General features: G+C 43.0%; 1 protein-coding gene across 1 annotated transcript; it reads right to left on the bottom strand.

Moving 5' to 3' along the window:
• Positions 1-4,134: 4,134 nt before the first annotated feature.
• On the bottom strand, positions 4,135-25,277 carry LOC111065413. Its single transcript, XM_022353593.2, is given in 10 exon segments — positions 4,135-5,577; positions 5,687-5,905; positions 5,971-6,308; positions 6,418-6,545; positions 6,630-6,948; positions 8,335-8,405; positions 22,189-22,484; positions 22,706-23,230; positions 23,614-23,711; positions 24,416-25,277. Coding segments are annotated over 10 exon segments (3,255 nt in total). The 5' UTR covers positions 24,489-25,277; the 3' UTR covers positions 4,135-4,389.
• Positions 25,278-25,763: the final 486 nt, after the last annotated feature.

Genomic DNA, 25,763 nt, shown 5'->3' with positions numbered 1-25,763 from the left:
AAATTATTCTATGCATACAATCATATATTTTGGAGTGTTACACGTACACACATACATGCTTGCTGCCAGTCGGCTCGTGTCACGTCATGAGCTTCCCAGAGTTACCAGAGCCGAACGCGATCGGCCCCAGAGCCGAAGACCTGGGAACATACGCTGAAAACTCAGCTGCGCCACTTTCGTTGTATGAGCTGGCACATGTAGTACTATATGGTTAAGTGGTATAAGCCGATGTTGGCGCGCATTTTAAATATTTAACCCTTGGTCGAACGATAATAGAAAAGAAAACGATTTTCTATTTGGTTGAAAGATAAGAGTTTGTATTTTTATATAAGTTTTTCAGTATTTTAGCTGTGTTGTTGCTGTTCTCCGCCATTCTCCTCTTGTTGTTTATTATTGTTATAACTTATATTATTAGCTGTTCGAATTATTAGTATTAAATGTGGTTTTAAAAGTGAAATGTAAACAATCTGCTCTTGTTTATGCATGTTTGGTTTTCCCCAATTTGATATAATGTTTATTGCATTATAAACATACATAATTAAGAGGTTCTTCCATCTGTTATTATTTATTAGCTGTTCTCCTTTTTTTTTTTTGGTTTTTGGTTTTTGGTTTGGCTTTCCAGTAACCCAGCAAATTATTGTGGCATTTAAGGTAAGTGTTTGTCAGTTAATATATGTTTTAGCACTGTATATATTTGCGTTACTGGTTGGGTGTTAGTGCAAGCATCGAGTTTTGTGTCTGTCTCCCGCCCCACAACCGTTTAATGTTGGTTTCTAAGCAAGCCGCCTGCTGTGACGTGACCCCCCGCGCAAGTTAGTGTAAGACTCTAAAGTAAAGTAAAGCTGATCTGGTGTGTGGCTAAGTGAGTGTGTGTTTGTGTGCTATAATAACATTGTTGTTAATTTTCAAACGGTGTGTGGGAGCACCTTCGTTTAGTTGTTTTTGTGTGTGTGTTTTTACGCTTTGCGTGAGAATTAATTGGAAATCAATTGGTGTTCGCGTGTGTGTGCAAGCATTGCCTCTGTCCCTCTCTGTCTGCTGTGTGTGTGTGTGTACTAAGAGTGCACTTGATTGGATACTATCATTTCGTTCTACAGCACCAAATCAAACAGGGTTTCAGCCCAGTAGTGCAGCTTTCAGCCTACTTAGTGTGTGCGTGTGTGTATGTGTTTTTCTTCATATATATAATTATAATTAGTCAAAAATTAGTTTTCTCTATGTGATGTGTAACTTATGAAGTTCTGTTTACCACATGTGGCTTAAGCGTGTACAATATAATTATAATTATAATTATTATTATTTATTTTTTAATATTAATATTTATTATTGCCAGTTTCGATAAGAAAATAATTTTAAGTTACTTCTTTTTCTTTTATATTCCATTTTTGTTTTTATATTACTCTATATTTTATGCACTCTCCATTGTTTAATCATATTCTTTTTTTAATTTATTTTGTTATCTATTCGAAATTTTGCGTCATTCTTGTTGCATTTTTATCTGCTCACCTTTTTTGTTTTTAGTTGTTTGCATTTTTATTTTATAAGTAGAATATTATTTTCTGGTGTAAAGTAAAATTTGTAGACTAGATTTATTCACTGGAGTATAATCTCCCTCTCTCATTTGTATTGCTGTCTCGCTTTCGCTTAATACTTTCTGTTACGTTTTTTTTTTTGTTTGTTTGTTTGTATTATTATTATTAATTTTTCTCTTTGCCTTTGCTTATAACATTTTGGTTTTTGTTGTTTTTTGTTTTGTTTTTGTTATGTATCTTTATGCGTGTGTTTGTGGATACAATTAGGCATACCCTTAAATGGGATGATACTCTCATTAAGTTGTACTAGCTACGGGCCTTCGAATAATCATCCTGACTGAATAGTAGCTGCGATAACAACGGTCTAAAATAATTTCCATAATTGTTCGAAAATGTGCCGAAATCTGTGTGTGGGCTGTCTGTATGCATGTGTGTATGTACGAGTATGTATGTGCATCAATTCGTTGGTTGAACATTATTTCAGCATTCGGTTTTTCATTATTGCTTTCTGGTTCACACGTCACCGGGGGGGGCCCTTGATGATGGCCCCAATTGATGATGCTTGTGACGCTGCCAACCGACGACCGACTGACCCTGTACTACATTTTTTGGCGACTTGTGTACGCTTGACAACTTGACCGTTAACCCTTTCGGGGGTCAGCTTGGAATCCTAGAAAAAGTATTCAATTCGTCACAAAAGTTGAGTAAATTCTAGTTGTCTGTCTGCCTGTCTGACTGAATTCAGCTCATCAGTTTTGGGTTTTGAGTTAAGCTTTACGGTTAAGCAGTCCAACGCGCATCACTTTCGTCGGTTAAGCAGCGCCCGCCTTTTCTTTTCTTTTCTGGCCTTTTTGTCGAGGACAGGACGGATTAACTACTTACTAAAAAATGCAATTATTCTCATAAGTATATATAAATATTTTGATGTGGATTTTCAACCAATTGCTTCTGTATGTGTGTGTGTGTGTGTGTGTGGGTGTGGGGCGATTTTTCAAGCAATCGGATGGGAAATATGTGTCTAAATCTGTAGCTGAGTTTTGAGGAAACCATCCCCCGACCGATCCGCATCTTTACTTTCATTCATTTTTGTTCTTTTTTTTTTGTTTTGTTTTGTTCTGGAATCTCCACACACATATTATTCATTATTAAGGCAATCGCATTTGATTAATTAATTGTAGAGTAGAGTTTCGAGTATAGTATAATGCCATTCGATTTGAAAAATTGCTATTTAGTTTCGCTTTGCTTTGCTTTGCTTTTCCTCTTTGATGAGAGTTTGTGTTGTGTTGTGTGGTGTGTGTGTGTGAGTGTGTATGTTTTGTTTTTTATACTCGAGCGAGATTTCTCTAATGAACTTAGCTTTTACATTTACATATTAAGTTATACAATATGTAATTTATTGAATTCTTCATTAATATAATTAATTAATTCTTTAGTTTTACTTTTACTTTTATATGAAATCACAGTCCGTATGTGAGAAAGACTTTTATGTACTCGATAATGATGATAAAATACATGGGATTCAGGCTCCTACAAATACATATACATATGTATATATACTTTTCTATATATGTATGTATGTATGTATGTATATATATATTGCAATAATTTTGGGGCAGTTTGGTTTTGGGGCTAGGCAAAGGGATATATGGCTTATGGGATGCACGCAATGGTACCACAATTTAATCAATAACAATTTGCATATGCATGTATTTGTGTGTGTATATCTATTTAGTATATACTTCATTTATTTAAAATATATACTTCTGTTGCATCTGCTGCTGCTGCTGCTATGAAAGGCATTTGTTTAATCTTTTTTGTTTTCGTTTTTGTTTTATTTCTAAAAAAAAAAAATTGTTTCTTGCTTGAGTGTTTTTGCTGTCCTTTAACTACATACATCATAATGCTAGTAATGTTTCTATATAATAAGATTTGATTTGAATTGTTCATTGTGTTAGTTGTTGTATTTGTTTTTTGTTTTGTTTTTGTTTTGTTTATTATTATTATTTGAATTTTTATTTAGCTAAAATTGTTATCAATCCTTCAATGAGGCCAGGCCAACCATCCGTCCATCCGTCCATCCTTTAACGATTCGTTTAGCTTACTAATTGATTAATCAAAAGGACTCTTTTGTTGTTGTTTTTTGTTTTGTTTCTTATGCACTTAGTTTGCTTTTGGGTTTCGCTTGATATGACTGTCACATAGGGTGATTATGGGATCGATACTACTCCTTCTGCTTCTGTTCTCCACAAATTAAACATAACCGAAACATAACCGAAACAAAACGTTACACGACGAGGAGCTTGAGAGCGGAAATTCTTTTGCCTAGCTTCGCTTTGCTTTGCCATACGATAGTTTACGATAGTTAGGATCTAATATTGTCATAAAAGTTTGGGGGGGGAGGGGACAATGCAATGAGCGGGGCCGTAGAGCAGTGAAACTAAGAAATATAAAGATAGATTTGAGAGAGATAGATGCCGAGCACAGTGCTGGCAGAAAGGAGGATAGATGGATAGATAGATAGATAGATAGATTGATAGATTGATTGATAGATTGATTGATTGATAGGGATGTATGTAATGTTTGTTTCAGCTTTCTTTGTTTGCCATCCATTAATCTACATATATACGCATTTTTAAGTTTTTAACTTGAGTTCTCTTCATTCGAGCAATAACAATTATAATTTATAACAATAATAATGATAGATCGACGGAAAAAAAATTTGTTTCTTATATGCTGATTTTTTGTTTTGTTTTTGTTGTTGTTGTTTTTCTCTAGATAAAAATTCATAAGCGCCATTTAGTCAGCCGATTTCTGATTTAATCTCCTGCCTCGCTTCGCTTCTCTCCTCTCCTCTTTTCTAGAAGGCCATGCTGGTGCGTCTGCCACCCAGTCCACCGCCAAATGAGCCTCCTCCTCGCGTCAGGCCGCCTTGCGAGACACTGCGACCCATGCGCGCCTCGCTGCCCCGCCTCTCCCTGGCCCGCCGCAGCAGATCCGAGGTGCTGGGCCGGCGACTGTCCTGGGATCCACCGCCACGGCGGCAGGCCACAATATCGGAGGTGGAGGAGCGGCGTATGGTTGAACCATCCGGTGAGGGCATCAGCAGGCTTGCTCCTGTTCCACCCCCACCCCCGCCTGTTGCAGCTCCTCCACCCAGTCCACTGTATGGGGAGAGGAGGCTGGGCGAGACCTGCAATCGCTGACCCGCCACCGACTCTCGCCTGGAGCATGCTGCCGCTGCTCCACCTGGCTCACCCTCTGGATCGACACTCTCGATGCGCAGATACGGCATTCGTCGCTGGACGCCGTCCGCCGCTGGCAGCTGAACACCAGCCTGAGCGCTGATCGGATGGCTGCTGGGACTGGTGCTGCCGGTGCGCAGGCCACTGTACAGGGATTTTATGTGAAAGTCCAGGGACTTGAAGTTGAGCAGGGAGCGACGTGGCGGTGTCTCGTTGATGTTATTGGTATTGGTATTCGTGAGGCTGCTGCCGTAGTTGTTGTTGAGCGTGTCAAATTGTGACTGAGAGGCAAATGGTGCTGCTGTTCCTGCTGCTGTTCCTGCTGCTGTTCCTGCTGCTACCACCGAGTATCCTCCACCGGCTGTCATCGAGCTGCTGTGGATGGTGATGGCCTGATGCTGCTGCTGCTGATGCTGCTGCTGCTGCTGCTGATGCTGCTGCTGTTGTAGTTCTTGCTTGCTTATTGTTGTCGTCATAGTATTGCTACTTAGGCTAGTTTTACTACTAATCACTTTCAAAAATTTATTATCATTATCTAAGGACTCCTTTCGTCACTGAATGAGACAGAAACCCTGCTTAGCAGCATCCTTGGCAGCGTCCACCTCCTCAATGAAGGCCTCATCCTCGACATGCTTGGGTGAATCGGCGCCGCAGGGACCACCCCCGCTCAGGCTGAGCGGCCCCTGCGGGCAGGCTGATTGTCACCGTAGCGCCAGCGTCGATATCATTGGCGGCCTTACCGGTTTATTCTCCAATATCCGCTCCAATTCCAGCATTACGCTCGATGACAGACGCGGCAGTAGCTAAAGGCAACACAATAGTTACAAAATGCGCGTTAAAAATGGGCGAAAAAAATTGAAAATTAAAACAGAAGTGGGGAGGAATCTTTAGGGGACTCTCTCACTCACTCACCTGCAGGGACTGCAGTGACTGATGAAGCTGCTCGGCTGAGGTGGCGCCCAGCAGAAGGCACTGGACGGGCTCGTGCTTTAGCGACCAGGCGATCGAAAGCTGCGTGGGACTGCAGCCAAGCTTCTCGGCCAGGGCGGCCAAATCGCGCAATCGATCGCAGTGGCGTCGCCCCTCCTCGATGCGGTCCTTGCCCCAGCTGCCTTGCGGCGAAAGAGCCGCCTGAAAAACCCATCAGCAATCAGTAAAAATCGATGGATACGTGGCAATGGATAAGAAACACTCACATTTCGATTAATCTCGTCCTCGGTCCATGAGAAGCTCTTCGTTTTGAATGAGCCCTTGGGCAGAAAGATCTTGTCACCGTTCTGGGTGTCGCTCAGCGCCATCGATAGGGGTCCCCAGGCCATGAGGCCCACGCCAATTTTGTTGTACATCTCGGGCAGATAGAGTTCGCACTTCTCGCGACAGAACATGTGATATTCGGACTGTTCGACGATCGGTGTGATGCAGTTGAACTGCCGGCAGTTGGTGTAGGCCTCCATGATCTCCACCTGACTCCAGCGTGCCGTGCCCCAGTACATTGCCCAACCCTGCTGTATCACATAGCTCATGGCACGAACCACTTCTGTGGGAGAATCGAGGGGCAACAAGAGAAACGAGAGGAAAAGGGGATTACAACGTTTGATTTGGCATGCCAATAAATTCAACGCTCGACCCTCCCCTCCACTCACCCTCCATGGGGCACATGGGATCCGCCTTGTGGATGATGACAATGTCGATGTACTGCAGCTGCAGGCGCTGCAGGCTGGCCCGCACGCACTCGATGATGTGTTTGCGCGAGAGGCCGCGCTCCTCGGACCTGCAATGGCGAATGAAGGATAAATTGAAGAATGGAATTGAGGTTCTCAGTGCTCAGGGTTCTCGACTGGGTGCTCTCACTCACTTGGTGCTCCAGTAGACCTTGGTGGTGATGACATAGGCGGTACGCTTCCAGCCCGCACGCTGCAGTATCTTACCGATCTCCGTCTCGGAGTGGGCCTCCGAGATGTCAAACAGATTGATGCCACTCTCGATGGCCAGCTTGAGTATGGCCTCCGCCTGCTCATCGCTGACGCCCGGCGAGAAGACGGGCCAGGTGCCCAGGCCCACATTGGAGATCCTCAGGCCGCTCTTGCCCAGATTCTTGTAGCGCAGCCCCGGCGTCGGTGTCGAGCCATGGCGCAGCGGCAGGGCCGGATTCGAGCCGAGGCTTATCGAGCGGCCTACGCTCCACGGAATGTCCAGGTACATGGTCAGCGTCGGTTCACGTGCCGCATGGAAATGGTTTCGGTTTTTTTTTTTTTTTTTTTCAGAGGGAGCGGTTTGTTAGTGAGGCCTTCGCAATGGGGCTCGAGTGTGTCCGAGAAAACACACAACAATAACAACCAAAAAAAAAAACCAACAAAAAATATACGTGCAAAACCCAACAGCAACAGCCACAACAACAACAACAACAACACAAACATTAACATTAACACACAAAAAATAAAAATTATTATTATGTATAGGAATAAGAGCGTCTAAGCAGGCTAAGCAGTGATTAACTAAACAATGCCGAAGTACGCAATACCCTGCAGATAGTCGCCATCAAGACGAAGCATTAATTTTAGTTTTTAGAGGCATATTTTGGGCACTGAGAGAACTCTAAAAAATGTCTCAAAAATACATAGAATAATAGATCAATGTGGTCTATTAATCCAAATAAAAAATCTTGCATTAAATATTAATATTAAATTTAATATTAAATATTAAATCATAGATCTGGTTTTAGTTTTAGTTTTTAATTGATTCTACTTTTACGTTCAATTACTTGAGCCTCATTTGAAATCTAACAAATTCTACTCTATACATTGTATGCTTAAGTTTTGTTCAGTTTTCCAGTTTTACACTCAACAAAATTCATAAAAATAAAAAAAAATAAAAAAAATAAATATAAAAAAAAATAATAATAATAATCGACTAATCGAGCTAATGATTCAGTTTCTGGCAGGGTATAGGGCTCTGTGCACAGCAACAACAATATCAGCGGACTGCGACATGCAATGAGCAGGAATAAACAAAAGTGACATTCTTCTGTTGGTTTGCTTCCCGCCGCCTGCCAGCCTGCCTGACTGTCCTTTGGTGCCGCAGAGTGCGTGCCTTCGGTGCGTGTTGTGCGTGCGTGTGGTGTGGTGTGGCATGCGGCTTGCGGCAGTGCCATTGGGAATGTACTGGTATTAGTGTTGGTATTAGCGACTGCGGAGTGTGGGTGTTAAAGTGTTTCACTCACGCCCACCGCCTTGCGGTTCGTTTTGGTTTTCGTTTCGTTTCGAATAAAATAAATTACAACTTTAATTACATGTTTTTTTTTTTCTGTTTTTGTTTTGTTGTACATTACTCAAGCACTCTTCCTCGCACTTCTCGAATGGAGAGTTAATTTGCCAAACAAAAAATAATAATTGAGTAATATTATGTACAAAACTGAAAAAAATAAAAAATAAATAAATAAAATACGATTATCGGATGTGAAAGCATTCTGCAGGCAAAGACAAGACATTCAAACAAGATCCATAACTTGGAAAGGAAACAACGTAAATGATAAGCCTATTTGATAGTGAGAAATTTGATACCGAAATCAAGATGACCGCCCGTACCACTGAACTCCTCCATACAGTCGAGTGACGCGATTGGAGCCCGGCACCTGCAACAGAACAGATCACAATATAACAGAATAATACATATGTATAATAAGTTGAACACTTTCAGAATTATGGATATATATTATAGGCTTCTTAGTACAAACAAAAAAAAAGAAAAAGAAAATGCATAAATAACTTTAAAGGACTTTCTTCAGCTATTTGGAATTGTTGCAATTTACATACATACATATGTATGTGTGTATGCTGATGTGCTCTCAATAGTTTAAGGATATTATTATTATGTGATATTAAATTTCTGCCCCACCGGAAGTGTTTCGAGCCTGCTCCAATCACCCGGGTGCAGCCTTTCCCTGTCCCTATCCCTATCCCTGTCCCCGTTCCGCACATTACCTGTAAATTGTGACCGGATTCGAGTCGTCGCTCGTATTGTCCACATTGTTATTGGGGTTATTGTTATTATTGCTGTCATTGGTCGAAGGCGCAACTGCGCCGTTGCTGCTTATCATTCGCTGCTGTTGCTGCTGCTGTGTCACGGCCGCCTGCGCAGTTGTTCCCGTTACAAAATTCAAATTTCCGCCTGGCAATGCCATCATTATATGGCTGCCATTCAGCATCGGCAGCGACGGTGGCACCGATAACTGATGCTGCTGCTGCTGCTGCTGCTGATGATGCTCCACAGCCCCTCCTACCATTTCCAGTGGCATTGGTATCGATGTTGCAGTGCCATCCACAACGTCGCCGCCGCTCTCTCGCTCTGCCGCAGAGCTGCTCCCCTGCTCGTGGCCCAGCAGCAGCGGCGTTGTGGCATTGCTCGCGTCGAGTATGCTCTCCTGCGTGTGTGTTGCAGCTCCAGCTCCCGGTCCGGCTCCGGCTCCGGCTCCAGCTCCAGCTCCTGCGGCGCTTGTGGCAGCTGCGGCAGCAGCCTGTACTGACGGCTGCGGCTGCTGTGGCGGAGCCTGGCTGCCGTCGCCGTTCAGGTTGCACAATGCCATAGACATCTCTAAAGCTTTTCGCTACAGGCAGGCAGGCAGGCAGGCAGGCTGGTTTGGTTTCCGTTTCCGTTTATTTTTTGTTGTATTTGGTTAGACTTTACTGGAGGCCATTGCTGCGGCTGCTGCTGCTGATTTTGTTTGCTGAATTTTTTTAGAATTTTTCTTTTACGTGTTTTTGTTTTGTTTTGTTTGTTTTAATGCTACTAAAACTGGACTACAAATCACAATGGAACTGTCTTTTTTCTAGCATCATTAAGGCAAAGTCCAGTCGTTAAAAGTAGCTAATTTTTGAGGGAATTTGAGGACTGGTTAAAGGCTGAATATTTAAAGAGTTTTTCCTTATTTTAAGCCTGATAAATACACACACTCGTATATTCCCATCGAAAGATAGTGCCAGGAATCTGTTGTCTCTGCTTTCAATAGCCCCCACCCCTCCCCAGAAAAAAAAAAAACAAACGAAGAATCCGCGATATCTTGATTGAAAAGTTTTCTTTTAAAAAGTTCAAGAGTTATTCATGCCCCATGGCCCTCCCAGAGCCAACAAAAACAAAGCAAAACAAAACAAAACAAAGCAAAACAAATGAAACGAAGCGAAGCCAAGCAAAGCGAACAGCGCGCAAAGAGCACAGCATAAAGGAGAGAGAGGCAAAGTCTAAGAGAGCGAAAGCTTTTCACCACACCCGCTCAGAGAGCAGCAGCAGCAGGCGGCACAGCCTGCAACTTTGTCGCATTCCATTACGCTTTGCAGTTTATCGAGGGGGGGAAATGATATGGTGTGGGCGGAGGGGGGTGGTAAAATACCCGTAAGACTTGTAAACATGGCCTAAACATTGTCGTACATTCAAACAAAATACTCGCACTCGTACTCGCACGCTAAACATATGGCAGCAAGTACGAGTCCAAGAGCAGCGAGCAGCGAGCAGAGAGCATATCCAAGTGTGAACCAGAAATAGACTCTTAAATTTAGCCTACGCCTCCGTTCATCTAATCCGACTCGTGTGTGTCGGATGGCATAAGTACGAGTAAGTATATAAGACAGACCGGCAGACAGACAGACATTTGATTTCCAATTATCGGCGGGTGTTTAATTATAGCCGGCCCCCAACCTTGACAATGATTCCCAGAAGCAACGATACCTGGCTGTCAATTTGTGGATTTGGTTAGGGGCTTTACAGCGCCACTTCATGCCACTTTATTAGAGGCAAACAAATTGACAAGTGAATGTTTGTCTGTCTGCTTGTTCTATTTCTATTGCTTTTGGGCTTTTCACCACGACCTCTTGACATTTATGCAATGCATAAGCCACAGGCATAAACCGTTTCGAGTGGTGGCGTGGGGGGGGGCAGGGCACTCGGGTGAAGTCTTACCCCTAATTGGAGGAGTTTCCTTTGGCATAGCCTACTTCTGGGATCAATGACCACGTGGATGCCTCCCCCACCGTACCACAGTTTGCAGCAGAACAAGTGGAAAAGTTTTTCCCAGTTCAATAAATAAACTCATACGTGCCATGCCCCCGAGAGACGACACAACGACAGCTAATCTACAAATTAAACTTTTAGTCACACACAAACACAAACACCAACACCAACACAAAGCACACACTCGTCTCGAAAGCTCTCGCTTGTTATCCTTGATTATCGTCGCACAAGTGCGGATGATGGTAGGTGTTTTCACATAAACATATAAGCGAGATTATCAGCGGCCCCAGCACCCCAGCACCAGACACAGACACAGTCACAGTCACAGCCCCCCATCCACCCCGATAGATCAACGTTAAGTGCTCTTCCATTTGGGGGGGGGTGATGGAAAGAGCAAGCCTGATACATTAGATAGCTGCTGAGCCAATTAAGCGCTGATTAAATAAGTCAACTGCTTGGCCAAGCAGTGCTTAAACTTGAAGTCTGATTAATCGGGGCAACAAGGGCTGGCATCAAGTACAAATTATAGCAGACATTTCGTGAGAATAATTGTAAGTTTTTTGTTACTTTTATGGCTGCCAATTCCACACCCCACACCAGCCCCCCCACCCGCCCCCCCACCCAAGCAGCTGCTCCATTAGCCGATTAGCCAGTGCTTAAGCTCTGGTCGTCCGTTTATCTTGCATTTCAAGTGCATGCCACATGCCACATGCCACATGCCACACAGCAATGCGAATGTCGAACGCTCTGGGAGAGCGAAACCACAGCAATGCAATGCAATTGGAATGCAGCACGCGGCAGATGACAGAAGTATTCAACATTTTGTAACAGCAAACAAACAAATCATCGGACTGTCCGTGCCACCGCTGTGTGGCACATATGACAAATCAATGCTTCATCGCCTTTTGGCTGTTGCAACAATTCGAAGGGTGTATTGCCGTTTGGTTTGAATGTCGCTGATATTCTTCGATATGTCTGCACTCAAATCGCATCATTCACGATTATCTTTTTGCTGGCAGTTGTTTTGTTCGGCGTCGTCGTCGATGGCACTGCTGACCTTGACACGAGAGAACATGCACAAGCTGCACATGCCGAAAGGGGCAATGGGGGGGGGGATGAGGTTGGTCAAGGCAGAGAGAGACAGAGAGAGACAGAGAGACAGAGAGAGAGAGAGGAAGGACGAAAGCCTAAGCTGTTTACGGGCTTATTAAAGCAACTGCAGCAGCAGCAGCAGCAACAACAACAATAACAGTTACAGTGTCAGCTGCTGGTTCTTAATTATGTGCTGCCGCCCCCCGCTCTGCCCAGGCCCAGGCCACGGCACAAAGCAGAGCAAAGAACAAGAGGCAGAGCAGCAGAAAAATGATTTTAATGGAAACTTTGGATACCCTTAAAGGATCTATTACTGCAATACATGCTGCTCCTTGGAATATATGTAAAAAAACAATAATTATGCCAATGAATTAGAAGCTTTGTGGCTTTTTATTTATAAAGAATTATTCTGGCATTTTTCGGAGCAACAAAAAAAAAGTTTTCTCCCAGTTCTACGATCAAATTTTCGCATAACTACAAGGAAAAAAAAGGAAAAGATACAGCCAATACCCAGGTAGTTATGCAACAAAACAAATATATATAAAAAACGACCGAGGCGCACTGCCGCATGACGCGCAACAAAAAAGATAAGCCATGATGCCCCCATTTGGCAGGGGTAGGGTATTGGCAGAAAGGCCACAAAGAGAACAAAAGAAGAGAAGTAGAGAAGAAGAATAAAAATCCAATTTGATGCACTTCGCTGCTGGGACTGCATCATCCTGAGGCTCATCCTCAGGCTCATCATCATTCCACATGCAACCTTGACTTGCAATTGCAGCAACTGCAACATGCATGTGCATGTTTCCATTTCTATGTGTGTTTGTGTGTGTGTGTGTTTGTGCTCATGTGGCGGCTTAAAAGGGTTTTTGAGCCAAAAGCGAGACCCCAGCAACAAAACAACCCAATTGGAATTCTGTTTTTGGCCGACTCTGCCACTTGCGCAGCACCAAAAGTGCAAATAATAAAATAAATATGTATAAAATACTAGCACACAAGCACACACATAGCTGCACATATGGTATGCATATAATGTGTGTGTGTGTCTGTGTGTGTGTGTGTGTGTGTGTGTGTGCGTGTGTTAGAGTGTGAGTGGATGTATTTTGTTATTTTTTTTTTTTTAACAACCGCAGCATGGCGTGACACCAACACCGGTCGATATGCCGCATTTCTCTCTCTCACTCTCTGGCTCTCTGCCGCCGCCTCCTCCCCCTTTTGGAGGGGGGGGGCTCTCCTTTTGGAAGAGAGAGGACAAAGAAGAGAATAGAGGTGAGAGGAGAGAGCACAGGAGAGCCACTGCTACTGCTGCTGCTGCTGCCCTGACCCACTGACTCGATTCCCAGAGTGACCGGCCTACAACGGCCTATGAATATGCGGGCATACGAATACACGAACGAATATGAATATGAATATGGGTGGGAGCAGGGAGCATGGAGCAGGGGGGGGGGGATATGTGCATCCGAGTGTGAATAAAACATTCGATAATCGATAAGGAAGAGGCAAGAAGTGCGAGGCATAAAGAATGAGAAATGAGGGAACATCTATGAAGAATGGGGACATAAGAATGGGGATAAGGAATGAGGAAGCCCAGATGAAAAGTGTGGCAAAAGTGCATACAAGCTGAGGTACAACGGATGAAGAAGGAGCGCAAAACGGATGAAGAATGAAAGGTAACGGCTGAAAAAGGGGAGGGGAAGAGCGACAAAAGTGGCTGGTAAGAGATGATGAATGACTGGAAGAGGGATACAAAGTGAAGGATAGGGAATGAAGGATGTTGCAAAACGGATCAGACGAGGAAAACGGCAATATTGAAAGCTCGATAAAATATGAAGAATATTTGAGAACAGATAAAGTTCGAGTAGAATGCAAAAAGAAAGCCTGAGGGGAAAAGGGGTATCAAGAATAAGATGCAGAGGGATATAGCATAAGGTATGGCAGAATATCTATAAAGAATACAAGCGGAGGGATTAGGAACAAGTAGAAAAGTCCAAAGAAATAAATGTAATATAAAGTAGGAGGTAACAAGGGATAAAGATAAAGGTATCCACAGATGAGTGGCTAGGGATAAAGTCTTTGGGGATAGTTGATATTCAATAAAGAATGCAGAACAAACGGATGCAGGCCCCACACTCTGCGTAGGGCATCGGCAATGAACGGAGCCCGAAGTCCCGCTCTCGAATTTGTCTGCATCGCCATAGAGGACCAACACAATGGGATTAAACCAAAAAGGGACAAAGGATGTGGGCTCAAGTCTGAAAGGATAAATGATGAAGGCAAAGCCGGATGACGGAAACCGGATACCGGATGTGTGCCCCACTCGTTGCATGTTTGCGGATGGGTTTCGAGGCATCCCGAGTGGTGTCTGGTCTGTGTTTGCAACTAAATTCGCATGTAGAAAATATCTTATGCAGGATATGCTCTCCCCCTCGGGCCTTACGTCTCGTCTGATGATCAAAGTTACTTGAAATAATATGGAATATGGGCAACAAAGGTTGTCCCACAATTAGTGTGCCAAGCACCTACACAATCCACGTAAACTCCCCTGCTAATTGTGTTATTACGATCGTTATGCAACTACCACACCTATTGCCCCTCCTGCCAGCATAGTGGCAGCAGCCGTATCAGCAGCACGGATCAAGTGACACGTGGCATGTCATATTGAAATTACATTTCTCACACGAATTTCAGAAGCCAAAGGGCCGGCCTGCCTGAAGCTGGCTTCTGGCCTGCCTGCCCACCCCCACCCACCATAATAGCCAAATCTTTTGGTTGCATTATATTCCCATCAGTGGCGGTGACGGAAGTGAATCAACAAGGTTAGTGCAGACATTTGGTACCTGCCCTTAGGGGTAGTGGCACAGGCAGAGGCAGTGGCAAGGCAATGCCAACGTAGGCTCTATATATATATGTGTGTGTGTTGTGTGTGTGGTGTGTGTTGAGGTTTATCGATATCAGGGCACAATTCAAACACCAAGCAACACCACAATAAAACCCTCACAGCGACAAAGGAAAAAAGACTGAAAGTTAAGCGAAGCTTGCAATACCCTGGATAAAAAAAAAACCGTCTCCGGCTTTCAGCCCTTGATCTTTAGCTAGAAACTAAATCACTTACAGCACGGAAAATATACAGCGAAAGGGGGGGAATGCACTAGATGTGCAGTTTTCATGATATAGTAGCCTGCAGTTTTAATTCCAAATGCAAATTTTGTATAAAAGAATTTTCAATGCTCCGTTCACAAACTTATGTGCAAATGATAGTGCCAATAGCCCTGACTATTACTATTACTATTATTACAACGCATGGGATTTAAGTACTTTTGACTGTATTTATATTCCATATTAAAACCAGAACCTTAAGAGATTCATGAGGATTGTTGGACCTCTACTGTAGACTGCTCAACTGCTGATTCTGCATTGCTTCGACTGTCGATTGCCTCACGAGTATACCCTTTCTCGTCAGTGGATAGCAGGGCAAAGCAAGTGGCGTGACTGGGTAATTACTTACTAAACACAATTTCTCTTGTTGCTGTTGTTCCTGCTACTGTTTTCTGTTACTGTTTCTGTTTCGGTTTCTGTCTGGGCTCTAATGCAATTCACACGACATTAAAGTTCAGCACGCGGAGTTATTGAACCAAATTTTCTTCTTTTTTTTCTGTTTTATTTTTGTGTGTTGCTTGTTTTCCCCCAAAGGAATGGCGATCAGAAATTGGAACGTTGACAACACACAAACACGACGTGAATCCGCAGGGGAACACTGCTGGCTGCCACTGCGGCACAGATGTGGCGCTCCACCCTCCTCCAGCGCTTCTGTTTGTGGGGGGGGGCAGTATCCCCAGCAGTGTTCTTAGCTCAGAGTACTTTCTGTGTGTGTGTGTGTGTGCCAGAGAGAATCCCATGGAGATAAAGACTAACCCATATTTAGTTTCATGGCTGGCAGATGGATTTCAAATACATACATATATGTACTATGTGTGTATATAATATACAAATTCATAATGCAAACACAGCAAGACCTCCCACCCTCCTTCTACCATAAGTCAAGTATTCTGCATTCTATTTTTTGGGCCACAAATTTGTAGCTAAACTGTGCTAATTCTTCTCCCAGCTGCCACAAAATGTGTCCTTTAGCACAAGAAATTTACCAACAGCTTCTGAGAATTCCATGGGTATGTTAATGTTTATTTCATAAATGGTTTTGATCAAAAATATCATTTAAAAGTTGAATACTTCAAATGGAAAATATTCAACAATTTAATGATCTGCTTGGCAGCGTTTTCTGATAGATGCTTCTAGGCCCAAAAATATAATCTATGATCATGAATAATAATTGGATTGTTTAAGCACAATAAAATATCAAAAGAAAATTTTAAAGATTTTACTAGCACACAAAATTCTGCAGTTCAAAATTCAATATCAAATCGATATCTATAATAGATCTTCACGAAATTTCACGAAATTTGTATTTAGATATATCATTCAGATGGTTTTCTATGTTTAAGTATCTATGATTTGTTATTTAACTCAGAGAAATTTGCTAAAAATAAAGAAACCAGATGTTTAGTCGATCTCTTAGTGGCATTTCGTAGTTATGACGGCTTTTCCCCTTTTTTGTAATGCTTCGGATCTGCAAGTAAACGATCCAGCACTACATTCTTGAACCGTGTTTACGAATGCACGAATAGAGCGTGCAGCAGAGCACATGGCCGCATCCTTGGCCTCTGTCCACATCCTTGCCCACGCAGCAATCGTTTATAATCATAATTTGTATAGTATTTAACACATTTTGAAAGCAAAGATCCCACAGATTCAAATCTTTTTTGGCACTAAACAGACAACAAGAATAAAAAAAAATCAAAAGAAATTTTCGCGAATTTCGATTCGAAAAGTTTATCTATATATATTGTATATGTATATGCATATATATATATGTATATAGTATAGTTGATCGGTTGGCACTTTTGTTGGCTATAGCTAAAGGCGTTTCGTCTTTTACAATTATTTATAAATTATTATTAAATAATTTCGTTCAATAGTCGCCGCCTCGGAGCGCGCGCGACGCGTCGGTCTGGCACGCGAAACACGTAACACCGCAATGAAGACGGGCAGCAGGCAGTCAGGCAGGCAGGCAGGCAGGCACAGACGGAAAGGAAAGCGCACACACGAATATTTTTCGGGGCCCGCAGCCGAAAGCCGAAAGCCGAAAGCCAAAATCGGGTAAAATGGCAAAACGGCTAAAACGAAAATTGCAAATGCGACGAAAACGACAACGACGACGACGACGATGGCCAAAAGGCGAAAGCAGTGGCAGTGGCAGTGGCAGTATCACAGGCAGAACCTTCGGTAGAAGGCAGGCAGCATTTGGGGCTACCGTAACGGTAACGAATGAAACACACACAACACACGGAGAGAAAGAACGAACGAAAGAGAGATGCAGTGAGGAAAGAGAGGCAGACGACAGTGCTACGACAAGTGCACGTGTTATTTGGCCAAATGAAGCAAGCAGAAGAGAAAACACAACAAAACGAAAATAAAACACGACAAGGCGGACAAGGGAGAAAACTTTCAGAAGCTCGAGGCGGCATAGACAATAATACCTTTGGTTAGATCAGAGGCGGGGCATCCTCGACAGCGTAGGGCCGTTTTCAATTGATTTGAATTATATTTGATATTGGTGTTAGTGGCTTGTTCATAGATAACCCACCTAAAGATCCTTTTTTCAATCCTATCTTTAATATAGAAATATTCGTAAATTTTTTTTGATTATTTCTTATACAATAGATAAAAATTCATGTATAGCAAAATGTTTGCCTTGTCTAGGGTATTTCCTGTTTCATCATTTAGGCGACTTCAAAATTTCAGTGAGAAAATGCCAAAGAGAAAGAGAGAGTGCGTTCAAGAGAGCAGCAATGTTTGGGGCGCGCGCAATTTTGAGAGCGGAGAATGCGGAGCTTTTTTTTCGGCTGCTGCTGCTGCTGCTGCTGGCTATCTGTTTTTGTGGTGAATTTCGGTGGGGAGCTGCGACCAACGCACGTGTCCCAATTTAAAAAGCCCACCCATCAATAAAGCCGCCCAAGCCGAAGGCAGACCAGACCAACCCGGCCTATCCCTTCCCTCGCTCGATGTCTTCTACTTTTCCAGCCTACATCCCCATCTCCTACTCTTCTCTATCTTTTCTCTGCTCTTCCCACTTCCCACAATCCACATTCTACTGCTTCGTTTCTCTTTTGTCTACTCCTACTCCACCCTCTTCAACGACGGGCAGCAAATTGGCTAGCTGTTGGCCCGCCCGGCATGCTGCCCCACTCTCCATGTGTGTCTGTTTGATTGTGGTAAAGTATCTGTGTGTGTGTGTGTGTGTGTACGTTTAAGTGTGCTGCAATGACAATTCATGTGTGCGCGCGTCCGTGTGTGTGGATAGATGGGAATGCGTGTTTTTTATGAGATTGCCATTTTGGCTTTGGGTTCCAAGTCCCACAGTCAGCCACTCGAGTATTCCCAACACTGCCGATGAGGTAAATAACTTCAATGTCCTTACACACACGCACACATACAAGTGCTGTAGCATTAATAGATGCATCTTTTCGAGGGTTGATCTTCAAAGTCTGCCAAAAAGGAAGCTTTAAATGGCAGCTCTCTCTGTAATGAATTGCTTGAAGTTTTGCCCAAATAAGCAGGCAATACTTTTTTGTGATAAAAGATGATCCATAGGATAACCCTTACGCCATTTCAAATCATGTATGAAATATTTTTAAGATATTTTGATATGATTATAATTAAAAGTCAATTAAACACACAGTTCCATGCAATTCTGTCCCGCTGACAATTTTCTTTCGATGTCTTGCAAATTTATCTTAAAAAAAACCCCACACAAAACTTTACCCAAAATTCGAGTACATTTTAACATTACATTTCACAAAATATGTATAAAGTAGTTTTGGGTAAAATCTAAACCATTTTTAAGAGAAGTCCTCAACATTTTTAAATTATTTGCATTAAATATAATGCCTCAGGTTAAGCTTAAGTCGGCGTTTGAATCGTGAGCACCACAAAAGCAGTTCGGAATTTTTTCCGTGAAAATGCCTTCGGTTTCTTTTGCAATTATTGGCACCAATTAAGTGGCAACTAAGAAGTTATAAGTTGGGTTTCTTGCCAAAATAAAAATACGATTTTTTTCTTGTACAAGACTATAAATCAAAATGTGGTACTTTAGATTATAACGATTTTTGCTGATTTATCGCAATGGAGACAGTTTTTGTTTCCGTTTTGGCAGCTGCTGTTATTGCATTGTGTACCCACACTCATCTAGACCACGTCACTGCCTTTGCGGCCTATGCATTGCGCTTGCAAGTGCGAACGAAAGGGCCAACAGTCAAACTGCAGCACAAATGATGACGATGGCAAACCTGATACGGCGACACTCATGACCGTCACATGAATAATGAATGAAATGTGAACAAGTCATTTGCAAAAGGCCATTAAACACACTCACTCGCTTTCTCTCTCTCTCTCTCTCTCTCTCATTGCTTTGTGCATAAAGTGTGCACATTAAAATACATTAAACAACACTTAGCGGAGGTAAATTTGGGCAAAATAAAAAAAAAACTACAACAGCTAAATTTCCCAGGCAATTATAAGTCACTTACTCTGTCTGACTGATTAATTGATGAGCGTTGAGCCTTGAGCCTTAAGCCTTGTGCCTCGAGCCTTGAGTGTTGCTATTTACGATTATTTTGCGCGAATTATTACACTATAAAAATATATGCCAGAGAGAGAGAAAGAGAGATAGAGAGACGGACACAACTCCGATCCATTGCCAACGAAAGCGATGCCGGAACTGCAGACCAGAATCAAACAAAGCAAAACTATTGCAACTGCAACATCTAGACATATGATGGCAGGCAGGCAGGCAGGAAGCACAATTAAAAGCTTGGCCCTAATGAAAAATTAACCATTTTAATTTAAGGCCATACTGACAATATATAATTGGTGCTATTCCAATACTGCTTGCTGCTATTCAAATCAAAAGGTTGGATTTCTCAAAGCAAGCCCCCTACCCCGCATACCGAGAGAAGCTCTCTCTTTTCGTTGTGCCGTTTCGTTTCGATTTCAGTCCATGAGAATTCCCGGTGCACATTCAGTCCTCTTAGTAATTCAAAAGAAATTAGAGCACTAAGTTGGCTGCTGCAGCAGCAGCAGCAGCAGAAGACACAGAGAGAGAGATAGAGAGTTCTCAGATTTATTTGTCAATTAGGAAAATGTCAAGGAGGCTTTTATCAGAATGTTTGCATATGTATGAGAAATACTCGGGAATTTTCAGCTTTCGTCTTTTGTTACAAAGTTGCAAAAGGGAAGAGTCTATAATATATAAGGTATTCCCCAGAACAGAAGAATTCTCATACATAAAAAAACTAACACTAAAAAATAATACTAATAAATAATACAGAATAAAAAATATATCTTAGGGAATTTGAAATAATAAATTCAATAATAATTTATTACCTCACAAGCCACAGCCCAGACTAGTTTAAACAAAAATTTCAACAGCCAACTACGAAAACACTGCGTATACTTGATATCCAAGAAATATCAATTATTTGTGCATGGTTATAAGAAATAGAATTACCGGTTATTGTTTCCAGAATTAATAACACTAAAAGCTTAGCTTAGCGGCATTCCACATTATTTTCAAAAAACTTCTGGAAATTTGTAATATTGCGTATACTTGATTTGGCAGATATATTAACTATTTGCACAAGTAGTGTACACAATAAAGAATGCCAAGCACTTTGCACACATAAAGTATGTTTGTAAATTCTTTACCTAATTTGGACATAAGCTTGCCGTAAGCTTTAGTTTTGCGAAACCTTTTTGGGTACCACACGGCGTATACGTGACTTTTTGCAAAGTTGGCAAGAAAATGGTGGCCTGGCAGTAAATACGGCGGAATTTAAATTTCGTTTGTGGTTCGTGTCTCTGCTATGCGAAGGTTGAAATTTTTGCACTGCATTTGGTGTGGCCATGCAACGAAAAATGCAACAGAAAAACTGCCACACTGAAAGCTGGCTCTCAGTCGTCGCTTGGTGCATTGCAAAGCTTTCTGAGAGAGAGCACTAAAAAAGAGAGGGGGAGAGATAGAGAGAGAGAGAGAGAGAGAGAGAGGAGCGCAGTGAAAAGTGTGGGCAAGTGGAAAATCTCCGCCTGCTGACTTTAGGCGGAAGGTTGGTTGGCCCGAATGCTAACGACAGCATTTTGAATTATTCGAGTCAAAGGCAAATGGTTTGCGGTGGTGCGGCGGGGCGGGTTAGAGTGCAAACAGTGTGGCAGAGAAGTCTGTGCACTGTGCAAACTATTTACTGGTTGTGTTTGAATAAAAGCTTTATCTCGTTTTAAATGCAATGACTGGGAGATCATGTTTAAGGACCACTCAACAGTATAATCAAATAAATATAAATGAATACATACTTCTATATAGTTATGACTTGTTTAACGTTCTCTTTGGTAGATACAATTTATAGACCCACTGTGTGTATGCACTAGATTTTTTTGCTTTATCTAAAATGCGCATATATAGTATGTACATGCATACATATGTGTGTGCATACATATATGTAAATCATTTGCCCCCCCAGTTCCCATAAAAGCTACAAGTAAATTATGTATTCAAATGCGGGTATTTGCACATGTTCCTGAGGGTTAAAGCAGCAAAATGAAACATAAAAATATAACCATATACCAAACAGTAAGTATATATCTAACATACAACAAATTTCAGTGGATCCCAGTGTAGGAAAAAAATTGTAAGCGATCCGAAAACGATAAGAAAATTAATCATTGCTCGCTCAGTTTCTGGCAGCTGCATTTGTGGGCCGTTTTCTGATATAGTTTAGGAGACTAGTTTAAGATTTAAGCCACGTAGTATCTCTCGTTTTAACAATCGTTTCGTTTAGTTTTGTTTACCGCGTAGTAGCACTTAATCTTACTCTAACTTAACTATACCAGATAGATTCTGAATTCAATTTACAACAGAATAAATAAATATCAGACAATTATCATCTGAATTATTTCAATGAGCAACCCGATATTATAAATGCAATGGGGCGGTTCAATAAAATGCCCATTCGTGGGGGGTCTACGAATAATAATGTGTCAAAGCACAGCACGCGATAGTCTTTACAACAATTCCAAATAAATTGAATAACGAATACATTAAGTAAAATAAATATAGTGATTATATTTAGTTGGAAAATGGTTGGCTTGCCCGATCGTTTGGCATTAATTTGTAATATATAATTTAGAATAAATATGGATATGGAATAATTACTCACATGATGCGATGGTAGGCATCCTGCTGGTTCTGTGCACATGTCACGGACTGCTCGGACTCGGTGGAATCATCGCGCAGCGTGGCAACGCCGAGCGGCAAGATGGGAATGATGGCAGCTGTTGCAGCTGCAGCTGTTGCCGGCGGCCCCGCCAATGTCGTCGTTTGACCCGTTACCGCTGCTGCTGCTACCGTTGACGTTGACGCAGACGCTGCTCTGCCTGCTGTTACTGCGCCCCCGCTGACGCCTGCTGCAAAATTCTGCTGAATGGACGATGATGATGCTGTGCTTGCAAGCTCCTAATAAAGGAAACAAAATCAGGACATAAACGGATCAGCCGGGATGGGGGATAACAATGCCAAGGAACAAGGTGCAGAATATGACATAGCACAAGAAGTACACAGTATGAAAGAGAGAGAACAAGAGAGAGAGGGAGAGGGAGAGGGAGAGAGAGAGAGAGAGAGAGAGAGTGTGGGATAGAGGCGGTTGTGGGGGTGTGGGAGTAAATCTATGCAAAAACCTTGATCTCTGCCGATTCCGGAGTGGAGTAACGCTTGCGCTCGTAGTGAATTTCTCGCTCAATGGATCGGCTACGAAACGCTGGCGGTATACAGCGATCTGGAGGCGGGGTCTGTAGCTTTGGTGTCACGGGTGTGTTGCTGCTCCCACTGCCGCTGGTCGTGCCTTGCTGCTGTTGCTGCTGCAGCTGCTGCTGCAGCTGCTGCTGCTGCTGCTGCTGCTGCTGTTGATGTGTTGACTGTTGCTGATGCAGTTGCAATTGCTGGCGCTGCTGCTGGGATGTGGATGCTGTTGGTGGACTCTTTTCGCTGGGCGGATAATGGTGCGACGATGACGATGATGATTGCTCTTTAAGCTCCTTTTGATCCTTCTGGTGCTGGTGCTGGTGCTGCTGCTGCTGCTCCTTCTGCTGCTGGTGTTGATGCTGCTGGTGCTGCTGCTGGCGCTGCTGGTTCTGCTCCTCGCGCTTCTGCTGACGCCGTATCTCAAAGTCCAGCAAGCGTGCCTCCCGTTGATCCTTGTCGCGCTGTTTGCATGCAATTGTTGCAAAGTGCATTCTTACTATAAATTGTTGTTTGTGTGTTAAGCCGCCATGTTATCGGGTTATCGGGTTATCGGTTATATACGTATTTGATTATCATTAATTAGTTATCGGTTCAGCTTTTTGCTTGTGTTTTCTTTCTGCTTTCTGCTTTTGCTTTCTGCTTTTGCGTTTGCTTTTGGCTTCTGCTTTTGTTAATTGGTTTTTGACTTTTTGTTGGGCTAATTACGCGCTTGTTGACACACACACACACACACTCTTAGCACACGCACATACTGAGAGCGACTCAGCGAATGAGACACAGAGTGTGAGCGAGAGAGAGAGAGAGAGAGAGCGACTCAGAGCGAGAGCGACACACACACACTCACCTTGTAGTTAATGGCGTCCTGCTCTTCCTTTTTGGCCTCGCGCTCGTTTCGCTGTCGATCGCGCTGCTTATCCTCGTCGCTTTGTGCAGTTTTGCTGTCTGCCAGAGAAAAGAGAAAGCACAACAGAGAGAGAGAGAGAGACAGAGACAGAAAGAGAGGGAGAGAGAGAAGGAGAAAGAGAGAGAGAGAGTGGGAGAAAGAGAGAGAGAGAAAAGTCGAATGTTCAAGCTGATTTCAATATTTGGCTTTACAGTTGTTTTTTTTTTTTTGTTTTTGTTTTGAATTGTTTTCTGTTTTATTTTTCTTTTTCTTTTTGTTACGGTATTTGTTACTGTTATTTTATGCGTAGCGTTTTTCGAGGGCATGCAGAGAAAATTACTCCAAAAATATTACTAAATATGGGTAGGGGGGAAACGAGCAGCATGCTATTTCACTACAATTACATTTACATTTACACACATTTACATTACATACAGAAGATGTATGTACATAAGTAAGTATCACAGCATCTGCATTTGCATTGGCATTTGCATTTTGCATTTTGTTGATTATATCAAGGCCAAACACCACAACATCGAGAGAGCATGCCCATGTCCATACCGTACCCCCTGCCCCTGCCCCCCCCACGCACGCAAGCAACAAACACAACAAGCAGCAAATACCACGCACCAAAATACACCACACGCCACGCCACGCACTGGCACTGCCACTGGCACTAGCACTGGCTTTGGCAAATCGCCTGGCACGAAGTTTGGTTTGGTGTTTTGTGTTGTGGGTGTGGGCATATTCCATCTCTACTTACACTCCGTCTCCTGGTTCTGGCCACGTCCGCGTACGGCCATCAGGTAGCGGCTCAGCTTGCGCGGCGGCGACATGGTACTCGGTACTCAGGTTCTCTTGTCTAGTTCTCAGTTCTACCCAGGCCAGGCGCAGGCCAGACGCTGGCAAAGACCCAAACGACACTGACCCGAACAAAAACGGCGCACGGCCGGGCCGGGCCGGGACGGGGACTATCCCAATTAGTCGTCGCTGCGTTGCCTTGCCTCTCGTCGCGTCGCGTCTTGTCTTTCTTGTATGTTTTATTTTTTTTTTTTCTGTATTTTTTTTTTTCAGCGACTTGCGTCAGGCGATTATTAAGCTTTGGGAGAACCAAACCGTTTACACCCGTTAGCATACCGTTTAACCGCTTCAACCGCTTGAACGCGTGTAAGTATGTACATTCAAACACACACACACACACACAGACACACACATGTACGACACATACGGCGCATACGAGTAAGAGTGTGCGCATACACAATGAGCAAGGTTAGCATGCCATGCAGCAGCATCAGCAGCAGCATCAGCAGCAGCATGAAGGAGGAGAAGAAGGACGTGGAAGAGGAGGCTGGAGGGATAAACTTGTTGAGCTCAGTGTAGCGCCACCACCCACCACTCACTCACACAAACAAACACACAGGCATCACCACACATACACATATACACACACACACAGGCTTGTGTTAGCCTTGACTAGAACCCGCTTGAACCGTTTTACCCGCTTAACGGTTCACCCGTTGTCAGATTTATCTGCGGTTAAACACGGCACATCGTCGTACCGTACCGTACAGTGGGTTGCAGCAGTGCACGCACACAAAACAACATTCGTTTCTTTTTTTTTTCTTTTTCTTTTTTTTTTTTTTTTTTTGGGCGTGTCCGGGGCAGGGCAGGGCTCATCATTCAACTAAAATTTTCTACAAGACAAGAAAAAAAAAACAGAACGAAAAAGAAACTAGAACAAAAACAGAAACCAGGAAAGAAAATATGGTAGAAAAACTCAAGGAAAACATTAGCGGAAAGCAGAGCGAGCGAGAGATGGTGGAACGTGAAACGAAAACAGAAAATCTACGAGTACGTAACGGAACAGTCAACGGTATAACGGAATTTGCTTTCAACTAGGGGGTTCACACTAAGGGGCATAATGTATGGTGGCCATAGCAGGCCATAGCAGGGCAGGACAGGGCAGAGGTTGCCAACACAACTACAAGACCAGAGATTAAGGCACAGAGATAGAGAGTGAGAGAGAGAGAGAGAGAGAGATAGAGACACACAAAAAGTGATGGCGGTACGGGAAGGTAGGGTATGTGGCAGAGAGACAGAGAAAGACTTAC

Source organism: Drosophila obscura, unplaced genomic scaffold (genome assembly GCF_018151105.1).
Source record: "Drosophila obscura isolate BZ-5 IFL unplaced genomic scaffold, ASM1815110v1 contig_73, whole genome shotgun sequence".
Classification (NCBI taxonomy): domain Eukaryota; kingdom Metazoa; phylum Arthropoda; class Insecta; order Diptera; family Drosophilidae; genus Drosophila; species Drosophila obscura.
Note: the sequence above shows the minus strand (reverse complement) of the source record. Positions and strands in the feature narration are given on the sequence as shown.